The sequence below is a fragment of the Vulpes lagopus genome, chromosome 4 (genome assembly GCF_018345385.1).
Source record: "Vulpes lagopus strain Blue_001 chromosome 4, ASM1834538v1, whole genome shotgun sequence".
NCBI classification, from domain to species: Eukaryota; Metazoa; Chordata; class Mammalia; order Carnivora; family Canidae; genus Vulpes; species Vulpes lagopus.
Window position 1 is genome coordinate 116,742,158 of NC_054827.1, and position 22,813 is coordinate 116,764,970.

At 45.7% G+C, this 22,813-nt stretch overlaps 1 protein-coding gene across 5 annotated transcripts in view; it reads right to left on the bottom strand.

Moving 5' to 3' along the window:
* IL16 (interleukin 16) overlaps positions 1–22,813 on the bottom strand; it is a 102,216-nt gene that overhangs the window by 64,842 nt on the left and 14,561 nt on the right. For all 5 annotated transcript variants that reach the window (XM_041753168.1, XM_041753166.1, XM_041753169.1 and 2 more), the window contains exon 2: positions 9,798–10,195. In XM_041753168.1, coding sequence (XP_041609102.1) covers positions 9,798–10,195 — 398 coding nt within the window. The remainder of the gene's footprint in view (positions 1–9,797; positions 10,196–22,813) is intronic.

Here is a 22,813-nt window from a genome sequence, read left to right on the forward strand (position 1 = left end):
TTTTCACCAGATGTGACCTTGGTCTGTAACTTTTAAATACTTACACATTTGGTATGTGGAGCTCCATCTGAACTCTGGCCCTGTCTTGCCCATGTTAGAGGCAGGCCTGCTCCTGGCCAAAGGACAGTGATCACTGTGAGAGACACAGAAGTTTGGCAAGGGACAAAGAGAAACAGAAACGTGGGGGACCTGGGTGGCTCAGCAGTTGAGCACCTGCCTTCAGCTCAGGGCATGATCTTGGAGTCCTGGGATCGAATCCCACATCGGGCTCCCTGCAGGGAGCTGCTTCTCGCTCTGCCTGTGTCTCTGCCTCTCTCTGTGTGTGTCTCTCATGAATAAATAAATAAAATCTTAAAAGAAAAGAAGGGAAAGGGTAAACACAAGAATGAACAGAAATGAATACTGACTCAACAGAACTATAATAATGATCTATTCTTGGGACTTACATATAAATAGAATTAAAATGCATGAGAATCATGTCAAAGAAATGAACAGGTGCAAATGGAGTTGTGTGTTCTAAGTTCTTAGTATTGTCTGATAATTGATAAAAGTGCTCTTTATATGAGACTCGAATACATTCAGGATTATGTTTTACATTTTAATGATTAAAAGAATAGTTATATATATATATATATATATATATATATATATATATATATATATATATGACAAGTCAATTGAAGGGGAAATGCAGTTGTAAAAATATATTAACCTAAAAGGGGGCAAGAAGAGAAAAAAAAACAAGTGTAAATCAATACCCATTATTATAAGATAAAGATTGTAAGGTGGAAGAAAATGAACCTAATGGCATGCTGCTTACATGAGATACTTCTTAAATATGTGAACACAGGTTGATGATTTAAAAAAAAAAAGAAAGAAAGAAGGGAGGGGCTCCTGGGTGACTCAGTGGTTGAGGGCCTGCCTTCTGCTCAGGTCATGATCCTGGAGTCCTGGGATTGAATCCCACATCGGGCTCCCTGCAGGGAGCTGCTTCTCTCTCTGCCTATGTCTCTGCTTCTCTCTATGTCTCTCATGAATAAAAAATAAATAAAATCATTTTTTTAAAAAAAGAGAGGAAAAGTAACCAAAAGACAGTAGATTAAGTTTTACTAATACCAAATAATTTTTAGTACTATAAAAAAGGAGATTTGTAGATTATAAAGGTGATCATCCACCAGGAAAATATATTTTTTTAATTCTAAATGACTATGCACATAAAATATACCTTCAAAATGTATAAAGCAAAAATTGCCAGAACTGAAACGTGAAACAGATCCATAATCATAGCTAGAGACTTTAACACACTGAACTCCCACCCCACTTCCTAAACTAATAGAGGAATAGGATCTGTAAAAAGAAAAACATCTGGAAAAAGTGATTATTGAACGTGATCGAAGAGACATACTTAGAACACTGCATCCAACAATAACATATATATTCTATCTTTAAAAAAATTCCTTTTTTTAAGGATTTATTGGGATCCTAGGACCCCAGGATCATGCCCTGAGCTGAAGGCAGACCCTCAACCACTGAACCCCCCAAGCATCCCCAAATTTCCATTGTTAAAGTTATTCACAATACCCTCTCTTCTCTGACTATAGAATAATCAATATAGAAATCCATATAGAGACAGACAAACTAGAAATCCCTCACCTGCCTGAAGACTAAACAACACATTTCTAAATAAACCACAAATCACCCAAGAAATCACAATAGGATGCATATACTGCCTAAAATAATGAAAATATGGACTATCAAAATTTATGGATGAAGCCACTAAATTTGGAAGGAAATTCATAGCCTTAAATTGGGGGTGGAGGGAGAAAACTGAAAGTCAATTATCTAAGCTGCCATCTCAAAAAGCTAGAAAAAAAATATTAAATGTGACAAATGGAGAAGAAAGAAATAATAAGGCTAAGAGCAAAGGTTAATTAGAATACACGGAACAGAGAAGTCCAATTAACTGAAAAGCTGATCCTTTGAGAATTGACAGGCTCTGGAATGAAAGATCACCTGAAAGGAAAGAGAGAGAAGACAAAGTATCACTATCAAGAATGAACACTGACAATCACTACAGTTCTGCAGATGTCCAAACCTAAGGTGCACACTGAGGAAGTCAGAATAAGATGAGTGGATTGTGTCGATGTCAGTGTGTTGGTTGTTCTGCAAGATGCTACCCTTGGGAGAAAGGCCACAGGATCTCTCTGTATTATTTTTTACAACATAGTGTAAATCTAACAATTCTCTCCAAAAAAAAAAAAAAAAAAAAAAAGCTAGTTAAAATGTACTGAGATTTTATGAACAACTTTACACTAATAAATTCAGAAACTCTGATGAAAAAAACTTCTGGGACAAAGATGCATGTTACCAACACTGATATCAGAGGAAATAAAAAACCGGAATATTCTTTTATCCATTAAGTAGATTCAGTGATAATTTAAGACCTTTCCTCACAGAGATCTCCAGACCCAGAGAGTTCACAGGTGAATTTTCCCAACCATTCAGAAAAGCATAGCGCCAGTGTTGGTCAAACCATTCCAAAAGATGAAAAAGAAATGTTTCCTAACTCATTTCATGAGTCCAGCACACCCATAATATGAAAACCAGACAAGAACATCACAAGAAACAAATTTTAGGTTAATCTTTCTTGCAAATAGAAATGGCAAGACTCACAAACAAAATATTAACATATTAAAGCCACAGTTATATCGAAAGGATAATGGATCCTAACTAGGAGTCCTTGAGTACCCAGAGTGTGTAACCTTGTCTTACCACCTTAAAAAGTCAATCAGTGCAGGATGCCTGGGTGGCTCAGCAGCTGAGCATCTGTCTTTGGCTCAGGATGTGATCCTGGTCTGGGATGGAGTCCCACATCGGACTCTCTGCGAGGAGCCTGCTTCTCCCTCTGCCTATGTCTCTGCCTCTCTCTCTGTGTCTCTCATGAATAAATAAATAATATTTTTTTTAAAAAGATGTCAATCAGTGCAATTCACCACATGAACAAGAATAAGGCAGGAAAAAAACCATATGATTATCTCAATAAATGCAGAAAAAAGTCATTTGATAAAACTGGACAACTGATGAAGGGAAAAATAAAACTTCTTTTCTAAACTCAAATAGAAACTTCCTCAATCCAATAAAGAATATCTAAAACAAAACAAAACAAAGGTACAGCAAACAGCCTACTTATTTGCAAAACAATGAAGCTTTCATCTTGAGATCAGAAGGAGATAAGGATACTTACTAGTGGCATTGCAAGGCAGGCGCTGGCCAGTGAAACAGAAGAAAAAGTATAAAAATTGGAAGGAGATAGGGTTCTGATTATTCAAACATGGTGGAAACACGATCCTCTCTGCCCAAAAACAAACCTAAACACTAGAGTCAAACTTTGGAGAGCTCCATCAAGCAGATGGGCTCAGGGTTTCAATAGTAGAAGGTATCAGTTCTCCTCAAATAAACCAATAGAGTCAAGGCAATTCCAATAAAAATCCCAACAGGATAACCAAGTCTAATTTGAAGAACAAAGCTGGAGGACTGATCAGATATCAAAAAAATACTATAAAATGATCATAATTAAAACAATGCGTTAATCGTGCAAAGAAGAAAAGGCTAATGGATCATAATGAGAGAACATAAAGCCACAGATAGATCCACGATAGATCCATACACAGATACATAGATAAATGACATACATGGTTCTTGACTTTTTTATGATAGCACTGCCATGCAGTGGAGCACGGGCAGGGTCATTAAAAACTAGGCTAGATCAATCAAATATCCACACAGGAAAAAAATGTTTTAATACATTCACAATACATTCAAAATGGATGTTGCGTGAATTAAAGATCCAAATGTGAAAGATAAAACAACTCAGCTTCTAGGAGAGACATGGGAAAATGTCTTTGTGAGCTTGCAACAATGACTTCTTTAAAAGGACCCCGCTGTTCCAACCCTTTGGGAGACCAGGACAAGAAAGGATGGCACCGTGAGGGGACAGTATGGTTTGGTTTTTCAACACGTGACTTGCTTTATGAATTATTAAACTTGTAAAACTATAAAATAAAAAAATTAAAATATGATGATCCCATTGTGAAATGAAAATTGAACCACAATGAAGTATCACCTCGCACCTGTCAGAATGGCTAAAATCAACAACACAAGAACCAAGTGTTGTTAGTGAGGCTTCAGAGAGAAAGGAATCCTGTTGGTGGGAATGCAAAGTGGTGCATGCCACTGCGGAAGACAGTATGGAGGTGCCTCAGAAAATTAAAAATAGAACTACCTTATGATCCAGCAATTGCACTACTGGGTATTTACCCCAAAAATACAAAAATACTGATTCAAAGGGATACGTGTGCCCCAATGTGTATGGCAGCAGTATCTACGATAACAAAGATATGGAATCAGCCCACAAGACCATCAATAGATGAACGGATAAAGAAGATGTGGTACAAACATACAATGGAATATTACTCAGCCATAAAAATGAATCAAATCTTGCCATTTACAGCAATATGAATGGAATTAGAAGGTATTATGCAAAGCAAAATAAGTCAGAGAAAGATAAATACTATATGATTTCACTCATATGTGGAATTTAAGAAACAAAACAAGTGAGCATAGAAAAAAAAGAGAGAGAGATAAACCAGGAAAAAGATTCTTAACTGTAGAGAACACACTGCTGGTCACCAGTGGGGAGGTGGGTGGGGGATGGTGGGAAACAGATGATGGGGATGAAGGAGGCACTTGATGTGATCGGCACTGGGTAGTGTATGGAAGTGTTTTGTTTTGTTTTGTTTTTAAAGATTTTATTTATTTATTCATGAGAGACACAAAGAAAGAGGCAGAGACACAGGCAGGGGGAGAAGCAGGCTCCATGCAGGGAGCCTGATGTGCGACTCGATCCCAGGACTTCAGGATCACGCCCTGGGCCAAAGGCAGGCACCAAACCACTGAGTCACCCAGGGATCCCCTGGAAGTGTTGAATCACTCTACTGTACACCTGAAACTAATATTACACTGCATGTTAACTATATTGGAATTAAAATAAAATATTAAAACACAATAATTAAGAGAATAAAACTAAAAGGATCCCTTTGAAAATCTGGAGCCAGGCTGGCGCTGTGGGAGGCAGATGTGTCTCCCTCCCTCCACTATTCTCCCCTGCCTTTCTCCCCTCATCCTACCTGCACATCCACAGCTCTGGCTCCTCCTAACGCCCCAGCAAAGCACTACCTGCATCTTCCATCCACAAGTACTGAGCCTCCTGGAGGGGCGGACAGGAGGGACTTCTCTGGACCTGAGCTCATCCTGTCATTCTGAGATCCCTGAGATTCCACAGTAATTTGGCCGGACCTATTCACTGCCAGGGAAGTCCCAGAGGAGGAGCATCAATCCTGCTACTGTAGAGCGCTCTGGGGAAATGAAAGACAACCCCGGAGGCTCCTGCGAGGATCTAATTCTGCTACTCATCCTCTGCATGAGACCTCCTGAAAGAAAGCCGAGCAAAGAACGCCCTAGCTTGGAGGAGGGGACAAGAGATAGGATTCATGATGCTCACAGCTGTCCCCTTCTCCAGACCACAAGCTCCCTGAGGGAATAACAGCATCCAATATGTTTCTCAATCCCCAGGGGACAGATATCTCATACACAGCAGGTGCTTTGCCTGTCTTTGGAGAAACAGAAGGAAGGGGAGAAGGAAGAATGAGGAAGGAGACCAGCCCAGTCTGCGGAAAGCTTCGGTTCCACCTGCCTGAGCTTCCTTCCCTCTGGCCCAACATCCTACCTAAAAGGCATTTTTAAATACTCTTCCCATTCGAAAAAAAGACAGTGGGTCTGGAGTAGCCCAGGAGCCCATACCTTTCTTCCCACTCAAGGTTGAGGCCTGATAAATTGAATAGTTTTTGTTTGTTGGGTTAGAGAGTCTAGTTTTCAACATTCTTCCACTTGAATTTATCCCCAGAGGCCTGGATGCTCTCCCCTGAAGAAGGAGCCCCAGGCAATGCAGGTTCAGATACTTTCTCCAGACTGCACGTCCCTGCCCAGCTCTGGCACATCCCCGGGCAGTGATTTCCCCAGCCCTGGTCGTGCCAAGCACAACGCATCCAATACAGCTTTTTTTTGTTTGTTTTTCATTTGGCTGTTTATCTAACTTCCTCTTTTTTAATTTTCATATTAGGCATTGCTAGAGGAGAGCCTGATGTCACAGGGCCTCTTTCCAGATGTTGTTTTGAAATCGGTGTAACCATGGCATTGCTGGCAACCGGGGAGTCCATCTGGGCCAACTGAGTCACGCCTGGGTGCAGGGTGGGGCAGGAGCCAGGGTAGGAGACTAGAGCGTCCCTGCAAGAAGCAGGGAAGGAGGGGGTGTTATACCATACTGAGGCTCCCCCACGAAGGACATTGGCACTGGCGGTCACCTTTGACCCTCATGCCCTGGCACTCTTAATATGGGACCTGCTCAGACATTAAAACACTCACTTGCTTAGAACTTGATCATGGATGGTTCAAGATCACCTGTGCTCCTGAGAAGGAAATACCCAGAGCTTGGCTTGGATTCCAAGCTGGCCAGTAGCCCTCCTTGCCTTCCTGGTTTATGCCTGCCCCCAGCGTGACTCGACTATGCACACTACCCCTTCCTGGCCTCAAAGCCTCCTCTGCCCGCTTACACTACTTCCTGCGATCTAGACTTCTTCACCTGGATATCCTGCTGTCAAAAGCACCTCCTCCAGGGTGCCCTCCCACAGAGAGAGCTGCATACCCCTCAGCATTCCCAGGACTACCTCACATGTTTGCACCCACACCCTGGAATAGGAGAGATGTGTCCCATCCCTGTCTCCAGGAGGAACGCGTAAGCTACAACTCTTGCATGCTCCTGGCACATTTGGAGGCACTCAGTAAATGCTCATTAATTACCTAATCACTCACCAACAGTCAGTGTCCCCTTCCTAAAACAGAAATAGTGATGATAATGCTAAGTAAGCAATTACTGTGTGCACTGTACTGGGTTAGGTCGATTTTCTTATCTAAGTACTTAAAACCTAGTCCTGATAAAAGCCCACAGGAGCTGAACAGTAGTGTCAACATTCTGCATTTAATCAGTAAGAAAATGGAGGCATGAAGTGAGTGTCTGGGATCATACAGCTACCAAAGTTGGACTCAAACCCAAGCAGTCAGACTAATGAGCTCACGCCCCTAAACCTGTGTCATACTGCACCCCACCCGCCAGAAGTACTCATGCTGCTGTGATTGAGGGAGGGGGGTTGGGGGCTAGGGGGACAAAGAGAGCTGTGGATACATTATTTCAACCATAAAGGTGTGGGTCACCTGCGAATCACAGAGACGAAAGAGGGGAAGCCTGTCTGACTCCTGGCCGGTTTCCTCCCCAGAGCCATTCATCTGGTTGTTCCCAGGCACGCAGCTCCTGCCACCAGACAGGTGCCACACGCTCACCTGCAGGGCGGGCCACGCAGAAGCCCTCAGCACCTTCTCACCTCCATATGTTCCCTTATGCAGCTCCTTCCACCACCCACCATCTGCTCGGCCGAACCCTGGGTCCCTCAGGAACATCTCACCATCCAGCCCCCAGTGTTCCCCACCTCAGCACACAGCATCTGCTCTCCTGAGGATGCTCAAGTCCACACCCGCAGTTAAGCTTGCCGCCTCTCATTTTCTCACACAACAAATCTCCTGGGTTTGCCTTGAAAATAAATCCGTACTCTGACTATTCTCGGTGAGACCATCACCATCTTACTTGGGGCCACATCACTTCTGGCCGGGGTTACAGGCGAAGCGCTAGCTGGCCTCCCGTGCTCCACCTCTGCTCATCAGCCAGAGTGCTCCCCTGCGGGGCTGTGCCACTCCCCAGCTTGCTCAGCCTCCCACCACCCGGCTTCACCTTCTGTCCCCCTCCCCTGTCTGCCATCCCCCAGGCACCTCTTCTCCTTGCTGCTGCAAATCACTCTTCACTTCATGTCTTTGCACATGCTGTTCCCTCCACCTGGAATGCTCTTCCCCACCTGAAATGTTCAGATGACTCACTTGTCCACCTCTTTCAGGTCCCCGTTCAAATGTCCCTTCCTCAGAGAAGCCTTCGTGATTACCTTCCCAAAAAGGACAGTGAGCTCTCCCCTCATCACTCTCTATGCCCGTCTGCTGCCTGAGATTTCCTCAGACACCTTCACGGTTTAGTGTCATATCACACAGAAGGTGTTCACATCTGTCCCCCAACCAGAATAAGAGTTGAGTGAGGACAGGGACTGGGTCTGCATGGCCCACCTCCTGAAAAAATGCCTGGCACGGGTCGGAGCTCTGCAAGCACTGAATGTACTGATACTCATGTCAGAGATGCACTCACTCCTTATGAGCCTCCTGCAGCCCTGGAGTGTAGTCTCTACCCCACTTGAAACAAGATCCTTGAGGGCAGGGACTCGATCCCCACAGGGCCTGGCACAGGCCCTGGTGCCTAACAGGTGCTCAGGAAACACTTGTGCAATTCAATAGGAGCAAGTGAATAATTCATTTCAAGAGTCTCTTGGAACCTCAAAATGGTTTTTGAATCTCATTTATCAGAGCTGTCACCTGGACGACTTGATCTCACCTTTAATAAATCTGACTCTCAGCTGGTGAATTGTATACTTGTCACTTCACTCATGGGAAACCAGAAGCCTGGCCAGGCTCCCCTGAACCCACGGAGATGCTGGTCCATCCCTCCTTCTGTCCTACTGGGTGAGCTCAAGTCATACCAACAGAAGTTACATCACGGGTGACGGAACAGCCCCAGGCTGGGTGAGGCCCTTGGGGAAGCTGCTTGTGTCTGGAGATCGATCACTGGGGACCTGACCTGCTAACCTGCTGTATAATGTTCCATGATATTATTGTATGCATGCTAAGCAATGGTTTTCTTAGGAAAGAAAGTTGTGCCAAGGTCCTAGATCCCCTCCACTGGGCCTTCCTTACTTTCTGTTGACAATCGTGTTACCATGTCCATAGGATTTGCCAGTAAGGTGTGGGAAAAACCCTTTCTGCTGGCCCATCGCTGGGTAAGCCACACTAGCGCCAAGATTCAGGGCTGCTCAGACCCTTGAGAAGTCCCACCTCTGATGGAAGGCGGCTGAAGGCTCAGTACTCGATAGAGAATAATTCAGAGTAACAGCCTCTATCCCCTGGTGCCTTGCAATTTCCATCTCATTGTGGTAACACAATTTGAAATATGGTCTCACGGAAGAGAAGGCATTCTGAATTTTGGCAGGTCTCCAAACACCACTTAGTAGCTTCCCTTGCACCCCATCGCCATGGCTCCTCTTGTCCGTTCCAGCACTCACACCCTCGTGGGAACTGGCAAAGGCACCTGGAAACCACTCACGGCCAGCGCTCAGGGAGCAAGCTCACGGATCCTCTGTCCTTGCCCTGAGCAACATAAGGTCTCTCCTCCACCCCGGCCCCGTAAGTCAGTGACCTGAGCTGCTAGGGTGTGCCGGATAGTGTCTGCCTCAGATAAGAACCTGCCAGTGTCCTGGCCATTGTCATTTGCAATTTCCAGCAGGGACCTAGGCTCGGTTCACCTCCCACTGACCCAGCAGCAGACTGACTCTCTCAAGGGAGAAGGTTAACTGAGCCTGATTCATTACCATGCTCATTATGATCATTCCAGGGAGCCCTGCCTCAACTTCCTTCTTGCTTTTGTTCAGAATTAGAACTCTGTGCCTTTCTGACCTCAGAATAAAAGGATTCAAAGACTCATTTGAGCCCCCCAAAGCAACCACAGACACTTCCAGCCCCACAAGTCCCAGGCATACCTTCATGAAGAATATCCTCCTACTGCTCTTGCCTCGATCACTCCCAGTGGCCTCAGAGGCCAGCGCTAGATCGGGAACACTGCCGCGCCCAGCCTCCGATGTGTCTGCCAACTGCACGGACGAGTGGAAAATGCCCTCCTTGCCCTGGCCCAGGGAGGTCTCAAAAGGATCGGGATATTTCTCATCGGGGCTTGAGCCGTCGTCACTGGTCTTAGCATTACAGAGCATCAGGGACCGCGAGATGGACCGGAGTTTCGTAGACTTTCTGCTCTTTCCAGAACGGCTGTGCGGATCCATCCTCAGGGAGGAAGTAAGGCTTCCCTTCTTCTTCTCCTGATCTGTGGTCTTTGGCTGGCGGGTGGGGACTGGACTGGGCTTCGCCACCACCTCGTGGGTCCCTGGAGGAAAGAGGAAGCAGAATGAAGCAGGGTGACTTGCTACTGACAAGTGGAGCAGGACAAGAGTCCTGGAGCAAAGCCACAGAGCCAGCACCCGAGAAGCAGGGTGAACAAGGAGACGGTCCTTTGGTGGCACCAGCCCGCCCACTGGCCAGCCGCGTGGGGCTCGGTGAACCCCAGTGTTCACCACACCCTCCACTCCCAGAAGCCAGAGCTCCAATTATCCAAACCTTCACTCTGCAGACAAGAAGACTGAGGCACAAAGAAGGGAAATGCAGACCCAAAGCCACAAAGCACCCAGACAGAAGAGCAGCAGAGTCACCGGGTTGCTTTTAGAGACGACAGAGGCCCTGCATTCTGACGTCTGTGCTTCCTACAAGTTTGCAGAGGCTCCAGTCAACGGAGCCAGTCAGGGGGAAACCGGGACGAGGATGTACCTGCCTGTCCCCTTTCACCAGCCCTGGTGAGTCCTGCAGAAACTGCAGAATCCAGGAGCCCAGTCTGAGGACCGCTGCCACCTTGAGTCCTCATTCCCAGACACAGAGCCTATGACCCAGGCTGGGAGTGTCGCCTGGTGCCAACCAGGGTCGATGTGAGTGTAAAAGAAGGTGGCACGTGGGAAATGCCTGCACACAGCAGGCACTTGGCAAACCCGTGTGCCCTTCCCTGGCCCCAGGATCACACCATGGCCAGGGCCTCCCGCTCTGTCAGCCATCCCCGTCCCCCCACCCCGCCCATCTCACGGCTCGACACATCAAGGGTTGGCTTCGCACACCAGTCAACAGTGTCTCTCTCTGCCCAGCCCACCCGGCTCTGCTTCACCAAGAGGCGCCTTCCTGCTGCTTCGGTTTCCGTGAGGCAGGTGGCACACAGGGTCCATCCAAAGAGCTCCTGACTCAGGCCCAAGCCACAGAGCAAAGCTGTTGCCAGAACAGAAAACCGTGGTGCTGCCGTTTGCGTGCATCCAGCATCAAATAAGGAAAGGCAGAGACCTTCCAACATCTCATTAACTAGAAGCCCTTTCAGAGCCCCTGCAAAGAGAATTTCTTAAAAGAAGACCGTCTTGCAACACCCATGCGGCACAAATTGTTTTCTGTATTAGCCATTTAATTTTATCAGTTTATTCACCAACCATCCATGGCAACCAATAACAATGAATTAAAATGAATGAAGGAATAAATACCGGAAAGCTTACTGCATGTCAGGCACTGCTCTTGATGCATTAGTACAAATTAACTCGATGTCCGTCCATTTCATCGAGCCACCTTCTTGCCAGTACCCCTAAGTCCTGTACTCCCCGTCCTTGCATTTTAAGTAACAGAGAGCCCTCAACCACAGAGGGAGCCAGCTGTTTGCTGTTTGCTGAGCCCCAGGCCTGGCTGCAGGGTGCAGAGCCCCGCAGGCTGCTGCCCCCGGCACTGGGACCGCCCACTGAACCCCCGGCTCTGGCCAGCAACTGCACTGCGTTTCCAGAGTTGTCCTGATCATACATTCTCAACAATGACTATTTCAAAACTTTACCTTCTTAGAAACTAGATTTCCCTCCCTCCCCATCGTAAACTGTCTCGTCCTGCTTCATGCAAACGTAGAAGCTCTCAGACGGCAATCCTCACGGCTTTCTACCACGGAATTTACAAATGCATTTGCATCCACACAGACTCTACACATCCGCCCCCCCATTGGGGCTGCCCCTCCCCACAGCCCCATCTGTTCTCTGGATCCCATCCCTCCAGCGTGTTGATGCACAGCAACAACAAAATAATAATAGCTAGTATTTGTTCAGCACTTAGGATATGCCAGGCACTGTTCTGACTGCTTTTACTATATCGTTCTCACAAAGATCTATTGATAGTCTCCAGCAAAATCTTCATTTTACAAACAGGGTCACTGAAGAACAGAGACGTTAAGTCACTTTCTCAAGATCACACAGCTCGGACTCGGTGACAGCAGAGTGAAACCAGGCATCCTGACTCTGGGGCCTGCTCTCTTCCACACCTTCACACTGACACTGATGATCAGCCCTCTCGTGGGCAGGTTGCCTAATCTCTCCTCTGCACCAGGTCTTCAGCGGCAGCATGGAAACATAGTCAGATCGCTTCTGTCTTTCGAAAACTACGTAGAGGGGCACCTGGGTGGCTCCATCAGTTCTTGATTTTGGCTCAGGTCATGGTCTCAGAGTCCTGAGATAGAGCCCTGCTTTGGGCTCCACACTGGGCTGGAGTCTGCTTAAGATTCTCTGCCTCTCCCTCTGCCCCCCATGCCTCTACCTAACCGGCTCACACGCTTGCACACTCCCTCTCTTAATAAAATAGCGATGTGTCGACTCCACATGCTCCTCTTGTTATCTGCCTCTCTCTTATCCCTTCATCTTTTCTTTTTTCCCCTTTGTCTTTTATTACAATGAGAATACTTAGTACAAGGTCTACCATCTTAACACTTTTGCAGCTGTACACGCAGTGTCGCTCACCAAGCACCACGTTGACAATGGAATGCTATTCCTTGTTATCTTCTTGAATGAATGTTTCACACTCTGCACTTTCTCTCCTCCTGCTCACCTCCCCTCTGAGCCACAGCCCAGTCTGCTTCCTTCCCCTGAAACCGCTGAAACTCTCATTTTATCACTTCTGCATTTTATGTGCCCCAAGTCATGAACCCAGGACCAGAGGGCACGGTCTGCTCACATAGAACCTGCACCTTTTTGAGAGAATTCGTTAAGACCAATCATGCAATGCTTAGATCTATTGGCTGAACAATAGATAAAATTCAAGCTTTTTTTTTTCTCAATGAAAATATCACTCTATTTATATATTTGTATCCAAATTTCTTTGCATTTTGTTCAACTTCATTAGGACTCCCCACAGCTGACCTGGGCCTCCTGTGTGTGTGTGTGTGTGTGTGTGTGTGTGTGTGTGTTGCTCATAGCCAGCCCTGATCCATCAGGCATTTGAAAAATTGAACAATAATCAAAGTTTTGTGTTAAGATCCTTCTGGACTTGAACTGTGCTCATTGGGAAGTATATAAATATGGAGCTGCTGAGGGCCTGTGTGTCGGGGAGAGCTGATGGGAATAAAGCCAACACAGAAAGAATACAACTCATGGAGGTTGGGGGACAGGAGAGGAGCAAGAAGAGAGAAGGCAAAGAGGACAGAGAGAAAGTGTGACAAGGATGAATTTAAGTGATGTAACATGAGCACCTAGATCCAGCAGTGCCTGATGCCACACTACCTATTCACATTTACAAGCTAACAGACTTCTCTGTTTACCTTAAAAAAAAAAAAAAATCCTCCTGGAATAGTTGCTCTTCTCTCTGATGCTACCGGCACACGTAATGGAAAACAGTGACATCCAGGGGCCAAGAGGGTTTTGGAAACTGTCTTTTATTCCACTCCAAGCTAGAGGAGGAGCCAGTCACCCACAGTCAAAGCCTGCTCCCCTTCAGTGCCGGGCTCTGCAATAAAAGCCTCTGTATTCTCTTCCACCAAGCTCTGTCACTGTCTGCATGGATTCTAAGAATGCAAGCCAGGCCCTCCTTCCCATCCACATTCTCTCCCAGTCTCACCATGGCTGCCCCAGCAAAGACAAGCTCACTTACCAGGCATTTTGCAGGACACAAAATTTTGGAGCCTTGGGGACCAGATGCAAGGCTGTGTGCTTCACTCAGGGGTGGGGAAGTTGGCTACAAGTGGGACTTAGGAGAACAGACGGGTCAAATTCCTTGGTGGACACTGTGCTAATCCCAGTGGACCATTTGCAGGAGTGCCTGATGAGTCCTGTCAGTTTTTTAAAATAAGCTTTTCCAGAGGGAACTGTGACTTTCTGCAGCCTTGGCTCTCGTGTGGGGGTGGCCGGGGCCATGGGATGGGAGGCTGGTGATGTGCCGGGGATGAGAGGCGAACCCTTCAGTCCAGAGCAAAGAAGGTCTTCAAAATGAGACTTGTTTTTATGAAAAATGTAACAAAGGAAGGGAATAATTGCCAAAGGGTTGTAGAGGGGCAGCCAGCATTGGACTTCTGTGGGAGAGTGCTTTCCCTCTAGGCCTGGCATAGAGGGAGAGACCGAGAGAAGGGAAAGGAAATAATTGGAAACACAGTGCCGTGGTCACATGGTTCTGCTTAGCTTTGGTAATTGTGCTCAGGACATTGGAACCAGCTATTGCTCCTAATGGGACCAAATGTCAGCAGAGCCGGGGGGCCAGCCTGTGCCTCTCTTCGGGATGCAGAAGCCTTCCAAAGGTCTGGCTAAGGCGCTTTCTCGGATTTTGCCCCAGGCTCCATGAGTGGTTGCCAGGCTCTTGTTGCTTTTTCTCTCATGTGAGTCCTCTACAAGATGACCTTCAGGGTCTCTTCCAGAGGCTTCCTGGGGAAGCGCAGAGAAGCGTTCCAGCATGGTCATGCTAATAGGACCAGCTGCTTTCACTTCCCGGCAGAAGAACCCAAAGGATCTGCTTTACTCCAGGAAACAGCTCTCCCACTCCTGGAGGCCTTTCCTCCCAACCACTGGCTCTTCCACTACACCATCCACAGAGTGCTGGGGCCAGAGGGGCATCCCCTCACACATGCACACACATGCACACACGAGGGCACTGCGCCCTGAAGACGGTTGAGGACAGGTGCCCCATCACTGTCCTCTCCAGACTTCTAGACCAACCTGGGCTGCAGCATCCATATAGAAAATGCAAAGCCAAAAAGAATGGAGCCGAAATGCAAATGGCTAGGTCCTCCTTTAAAGGAGTTCGAACAACTTGTGGACTTGCTGGGAAGCCAGGTCAGTAAGCCACCCTCCCTTCCCTCCTTCCTTTCCATTTGTTTCATTCAGTGTCTGTTAAGAAAGCATGACACGCCTGTCACTACACTGGGTGAAGCTAACTCACTGGAGGAAAGGCCACAGTATTTCCATCTGGATAAAATATACTGAATTCACTGGAGAACATAGAGAGGGTAAATAACCATATGGAGAATGGGGAACTGGTTGATGAAATGTGTTTCAGATTTCTGAATTCCCCGACAGTGTCTGATATCAAAGGCGATTTTTCAAGTTTGGTCACTCCGGCTCAGGGGGTGTTTTCCGTCTTGAACAGAGGAGTGACTCGGAGATTCAATGACGTGAGGACACTTGGGACCCTTGTTTTTCGGGCCCCTTGGCTGGGCCTGGTGGTGTGCGTGTTCGCACGTTGGCTTGGCACCCGGGGCACCTCTGGGGCGGCTTCCTGGAAGGTAGAGGGAGCAGCGTGTTGAAGCAGCCCATTCCACCCTCCAGTGTTATTTCCTGGAGGAGAGAAGCCATATCTCCCTAATTCTGTGTCCCCAGGGCTCCACTGTGGTTTGGCCAAGTAGGGGCATCAGTGTATTCAAGGAATGAATGGATGGTGGGTGAGCATTTCAAAGGCTCCTTTCCACAAAGCATTTCCACTCCAGGCTAAGGCCAAATGTGTGATGGGGATTTTATGGGTCAGCCCAAGTGGGCTCAGGGACCCCAGATCACAGAAAACATCACTTCTGGTTGTGTCTGTGTTTCCAGAAGAGATGAGCATTTGAATGCAGACTGAGTAGAGTGGATGGGCATCATCCACTCCATCATCCTTGAGGGCCTGCATGGAACAAAAGGCAGAGGAAGGGAAAACTTGCTCTGAACAAGCTGAGACAGACACTACCTTCTCTTGCCCTAGATATGGGATGCCAGCCCTTATGGTTCTCCAGCCTTTGGACTGCAACCAGCGCTTACACCATTGGCTGCCCTGGTTCTCAGGGGCTGTGGGCTTGGCGCAGACCACGCCCTGGGTCCCTCTGGGTCTCCAGCTTGTAGGCAGCAGACTATAGGACTTCTCTGTCTCCACAATGGTGTGAGCCATTCCCCGCCCTCCCCCCCATCTACCTATCTATCCATCTATCCATTCACCTACCCACCTACCCACCCATTCATACTGTGGCTCTGGAGAACCTTGACCCATGCTTAGGGAAAACATCCCACCTAGGACCACAGAATGAAGGACTCCAGGTAGCAAACTGACATCACAGTGACATGGAGCCCCAATGGGCTACACCTCAGAGTACATGACAAGTTCAAGCTACAGGAAAGACATTTTGGAACCTGCTTCTTTGGAGGAGCCTAGACTGTTTGTAAGACCCCAAGAGGAGCCCATCACCTAGGCCACTGTGCTTCTAGCACCCTGGAAGGTCACCTCATCCATCAACATGCATACACATGTGGGGTCTTCAAGATGCTCTCCCCAACACCCAGGCCTCTGAGACAAAGCAGGACAGGCATTTCCCCCTCAATATGTATTCCCTCTGATGTGGCAGAGACTGAAGACATGATTCATCTCAAGAAGATCTAGATACATTCAAGAAAGGCACATTCAGGGGCACCGGGGTGGCTCAGTGGTTGAGTGTCTGCCTTTGGCTCAGGGCATAATCCCAGGGTTCCCTGCAGGAAGCCTACTTCTCCCTCTGCCTGTGTCTCTGCTTCTCAGTGTTTCCCATGAATAAATAAATAAAACCTTAAAAAGAAAAAGAAAAAAGAAAGAAAGAAAGGCACATCCACTTTCTTTGGCACATCCAAAGAAAGGCACTATTCAGGAGCGACTGGCCTAGGCTACTCCTCATTAAACCCCAGTGCCTAGAACAAGGGCTTCCCACATGGCAGATGCTCAGGAGCTGCTGCTGCAGAAAAGCCATACAGGATGGGGTTTGTCATTGGGAGGAGGGGCCAGCAGGAGCACACAGATGCTGGCTGAGGGCTGGGCTTTGCAGGTGACCTTAGTTGGCACACCAGAAGCACCGCTTACCTGGGCAGCAGCCTCAGGACAGGGTTCAGCCCCTTTACAGCATAGCTGATGGCCACTGAGTGGAGGTGACAATGCTCACCACCGAGAAAAACAAGAGAAATACTTCCAGGAGGTACTTAGCCAAATGCCTGATGCAGAGTACAGACCAAAAGGAAAAAAAAAATCACCCAAAAAAGCAAAACAGTGGAAACAATCTAAATGTGCATCAGTGAAAGACTGTATTAAATTTATCATGGTCCATCGTGCAGCCAGTAAGACAGTCTGACAAATCTACATGTGTGCGTATGGAAAGAGGTTCGAGTATATTGCACTGCTAAGAAACCCTGTAAAATGGTTCTAGGCACCAGTTTGGTTTTAAAAAATGTACTCACATTAATGAACACTGAACTGTTAATAATTTTTTGAAGGGTGCATAAAGTACTGGGGAATGGATGGGATTTACTGAAAGCTTTTCCTTTGTACTTAATAATTCCTACTCCTAATTTCTTTTACAAACCATTGTGCATCACACCTATAACCAGAAAAATAAAGGTTCCTGTTTTGAAGAACAAAACTGAACTTTACGGCTAATTTTTGCCAACAAGTAGTTCCGATTAACTTTACAATGATTTTTCTCAGGCCCTAAAATATCGGGCTGAAATTCTTAATAAAATTGCCTGGGATTTACAGATGAACTTAGGGAGAAAGTCTTGTCATCCAAGAACATTTCTTAATTTTTTTTGGTATTTGTTCAAATTCTCTTTTCAATCAAATTTTATATCCTTCTTCATTGAGGCTCTAAATATCCCTAATTACATTTATTCCCCAGTGCTTTTTTTTTCTATTTTGAATGGAACCATTTGTGAAATGTATTTTCTAGTTGGGTATTCCTTATACATAAGTCATGACTTGTACCTATTTATCTCGTTATTGGCAACCTTGTAGATCTCTCATATTCCTTCATACTCTAGCTACTCAATAGCTTCTCTTGAGTTTCCAACTGATTCCTAGTGAATATTAAAATCTGCTTCATTTAAGGGCATCCAGGTGGCTCAGTCATGATCACAGGGTCCTGGGATCCAGTTCCACTTTGAGCTCCCTGCACCGTGAGGAGTCTGCTTCTCCCTCCCCCTCTGCCCCTGTCCCTCTGCTCGTGCTCGCTTTCTCTCAAACAAATAAATAACATCTTTAAAAGTTTTACTTAATTTAAAAATGTGTATACTACGTATTTCATTCTATTTTTTAATATACTGAAGTTTCCAGAACATTAGGAAACAATGGTACATAGAGGCATTCCGCGTCTTCTTCTAGACAGTGATGGAAATTCTTGAAGTGTTTTATGGTAAGTGGGACACTGACAGCTCTATCAAGATAAAATGATTTTTTATTATGTTAAAGAAATATTCTACTAATTGTAACTCGGGAAACATTTGCACCAAGAATGGGTGTTGTTTATTAAATGCTGCCTCAGCTCCTTGGCACTCTCGTCTATCTTTCCTCTTCTGGTTTGTCTGTGGGAAGGAACCTGTGACTGGCTTTCATAAGACCGGGCCACCCGTATTCTGGTGTTGTTTCAAGTCCCACTGGCTCACAACATGCAATTCTTTTACCTGGACTTGTTTTGCCTGTATTTTGTTTGGGATTTTTGTATCTATGTTCACAAACAGAAACAGCCTGTAGTCCTGTGTTGTGTTGGCATTATAAAAGATTTGAGAGGTCGATATCCATTCCTACCCTCTGAAATAGTTGGATAGTTTAAAATACATCTAGTAAAAGCCTAAAATAATGTTTCCATTAAATCTTCTGGTCCTGGCATCACTTTTGAGGCGGTTCCTTGAAACTCTCCTTATTGGACTATTCAGTTTTTAAAAATCTTTTCCTTTGTCGATTTTGATCACTTGATTTTTGAATTTATTAGCATGAATAGCCCATTAACTTGCAAAGTTTTCTCCGGGACTCTGTGCACGCGCTCTGCTGGTCACCCTCCTCTCTGCTTTGAGTTGCGTTCACTGAAGGAGATGGTGCCATCAGAGCTTCCAAAGGGCTCTTCCTTAGAACCAGTGCAAACATCTACTCTTTTTGGTTTGCTTTCCATTACATTTATTTCCGCTTGCGTCTTACCATTACTTCCCCTGCCCACCGTGCTTCTTATAAGTTTCTTTTTCTACCTTCTAGAGCTTAATATTTGGTTTCCTCAAATCTGTTCTTTCTGTTTCAGAGAGGACAGCATGCCATTCGGCAGTTCGACCTGGGTTCAAATCCCAGTGAAATTATTTGCTAAGTGTCTGACCCTGAACATCTTCTTGACGTTTCTGTGACTCTGTCTCATTATTCGTAAAATGTGGATGGTTGTAGAAGCCATCCCACAGCAACTTTGTGAGAATAAATTAAAATACCGGATGTCAACCCCTGAACACAGTTTATTGGCTACTTGTGATCACCAGGCCTGCCACCATCATCATTATTTAAAGCCCGAAATTCTCCTCCAAATGCCCCTGTGGTTGCAAGCCCATGAATTTTGAAATATGACATTCTAGCTGTTTCGTTAATGGTCTGTGATTGTAGTTTGGTTTCCAACTTAGACTCAGTTCTTCGGGGGAAGAACTGGCTTTTGTCCTGGTCGTATCTTCGGCTTTTGTCCTGGTCAAATCTCCAAGATGTAGCCTTGCTGTTCTTATAATTTTTTTTATTAGGAAATTCCAGTTTAATTGCATCGTGGCCACAGGATGTGTCCTGGACATTTTTTACTTGGTGGAATTTATTGAGGTTTACTTTGCCGAGTCGGTATGTGATGTGACTAAGTGTTTAAAATGTGGCGTGCACATTTCCAAAGAATTAGAACTCTCTGTTTGGAACTTCAAAGATGAATATGTCCAAATGTGATATTAAAATACATACATACATATATTATATATATAATACATATGTATTCAACCCTATAAATCACGTAGTTCAACACCTCGATTTCTTTACTTACATTTCGTCTAATTAATTTGATAAAGCTTTGACTGGTGTGCATTCAAATCTGACACCATATTTCTAATATTCCAAACATTTTTGTTTTGTATATGTCAGTGACTTCATTGGGAGCATAAAGTGTTCTGATGTTCGTGTTTCCGTCATGTTGTTCTTCTCTTTATCATTTTGTGAGAGGTACTACTTCTTGATTTACTCCAATATTTTATCTCACAGAATTAACACTGCTACCCTACTTCCTTCTCACCTGCATTTGCTCCGTGGATGCCCATCCCTCTACTTTTCACTTGATGCAATTTTGTTTTAAATCATGACTCTTAAAAGTGGGATGTAACTAGATTGTGAGAAAGAATGTGGTTTGTTTGTTTTTGTTTTTTTTTTAGTTTTAAAATTTTTTTTTCTAAGCTGAACCTGGGAGTCTTCCTTTTTTAAATATACAAATGACCCTGGAACAGCATGGAGGTTTGGGGCATGTATGACTCTTGACTCCCCAAAAACTTACCTACTCACAGCCTACCGTTGACCGGAAGACCTACCAACAGCATGCACAGCTGATGAGCACGCATTTTGTATGTTATATGTACTATAGACAGTATTCTTACAATCATGGAAGCTAGAGAAAAGAGAATGTGATTAAGAAAGTTGTAAGGAAGAGAAAATACCTTTACACTACATACTGTATGCTTTATTAGAAAAGATGCACATAGAAGTGAATCCACGTGGTTCAGCCCCATGTTGTTCACGGGTCAGCTGTATAACCTCATATCTTACATCATCCCTCACAGAGATTACACATATTTAATGTCTAACCTTATGCCTTGCATCTGAAATGAGACACCTTCCTTCCACCTTGTCTTGCTCTCTTTGTGTGGCTTCCTTTCCTTGCTTCCCGGGCCAGTTATTCACTCTTCCTCATCATCCTCCATGGCTGAGATGTTACACACTCTGTGTTTATACCACTGGCAGCTCTATCAAGAATCTTTGAGCGCGATATTGGAGACTCCATCTTTCCTCTGTGTCCTTTCCAAGCATGCTGCCTTGCCTTCCTCCTGGAACCTGACCTCCCAGTCTCTGTGCTTCAGACCAAGTGGCTTTGCGGAGGGGAGGACACGCCGTTGCTTCCGAGGTAGTTATTCTCACCTGCATCATCTCAGAATCCTGTTGAGAACACAACTGAGGTTTAACTTGACAGGAGTCCTTGTGGTTCGGCTTTGGCTCCTGCGTCATCTGTTGGGTTGGCCCTCTTTTTTTTTTAAGATTTTATTTATTCATTCATTCATAAAAGATACACAGAGAGAGAGAGAGAGATTGGCAGAGACACAGGCAGAGGAAAAAGCAGACTCCATGTAGGGAGCCCAATGTGGGACTCGATCCTGGGTCTCCAAGATCACGCCCTGGGCCAAAGGCAGGGGCTAAACCATTGAGCCACACAGGGATCCCCCTGGGTTGGCCCTTCTTGCACTGCTTTCTGTAACCCTCACTGTGTCACTAGCCTGTGAGACTCCTGAGTGTCCTCCACCCTCAGCCCGCGGGCCCCACTGCGCATTCTCCATGCCACACTTGCCCTCTGCCTCCCTTGACTGTGACAGATTCCCATCACTCTTCATGCCCATCCACAGATAGCATTTGTTCAGAGTAAATCCACACCCCTCTCTGCACCCCCAGTGCTGTAGGTTGGGCTGGGTCTGCGCTCTCTGAGAACCTGCTCTCCCCGTGGTACAAAGCAAGTTTGACCCATGGCAGGTGCTTGTCCACTATGCTCAGAGATGGACACTAGGCCCCGTTCAGTTGGTGGCTCCCACCAATCACTCAGTAAATACTTACTGAATGACAGAGAATGCCTTCATTTAACGTGTGAATGTGCTTCCGGCCAGACAAAATGTATAAAGTTGAACCAAACATCTTATAGACACTGCCTGGGCAACCTCTGCCAGGGAATACATGGTCCACTTAGTAACCCCATCCCTAGGAAAATTCTGGTGAGTTGTCCATGCTTCTGTGTCATTGTTTTGACCATGAAGATACATGGAACACTCTTCAGGCATGGGGAAGAATGAGGTAGACTTTTTGTGCTACACGGAAGTGGAGAAAAAAATGTACGGCAGGACAGTGTATGTGTGTGTGTGTGTGTGTGTGTGTGTGTGTGTGTGTGTGTTTGGAAATAGAAAAATTCAGAATCCTCACCAAACTGTCATCAGGGATTATTTCTGAAGGGCAGGCTGGGTGGTGACGGACAACTGGTCACCATATTTGACTGACTAAGCATCACATTTTTACCCGAAGTAAAACTTTATAAAAATTAAAATACAAAGTGGCAATATAATAAATCTGCAAGAAATGCATATACTTCCCTTAATTACAACCTAAGAGGGAAGAAAGGGGGAAAAAAGACACAAAAATTTAAAACACACAACCCTAAAGTAGGACCTACTTGCCAGAAGAACTGGGAAAGTGCTCAAAACATGCACATAAGTGAACAAGCAAGACCCCTTCCTGGGGACACAGCTGCAAGGGCATTAAATTGACATTGATCATCTCCAACCAGGACCGAGAGGAGGTTCGTGAAAATGCAAATCTCAGCTATAGCTGGTCACAGAGTCTTTGGCCTGCAAGACTTTTTCAGACTTTGTTGTCCAACAGCTGCCTGTGTGTGTGTGTGTGTGTGTGTGTGTGTGTGTGTGTGTAAGATGACTGGTTTGGGTTTGCATTTTGGTAAGAGATTACATATCGTCTCTTTCAAGATTATTTTTATTTCTCTCAGCACACCCACATGCACATATGCACAGACACAGTTGTATTACCTGCATTTGACAATCAGCTCCATGCACGGAGAGGAGGGAGCTGATGGCCAAGACACAGCTCCAGTACATGCCAGGAG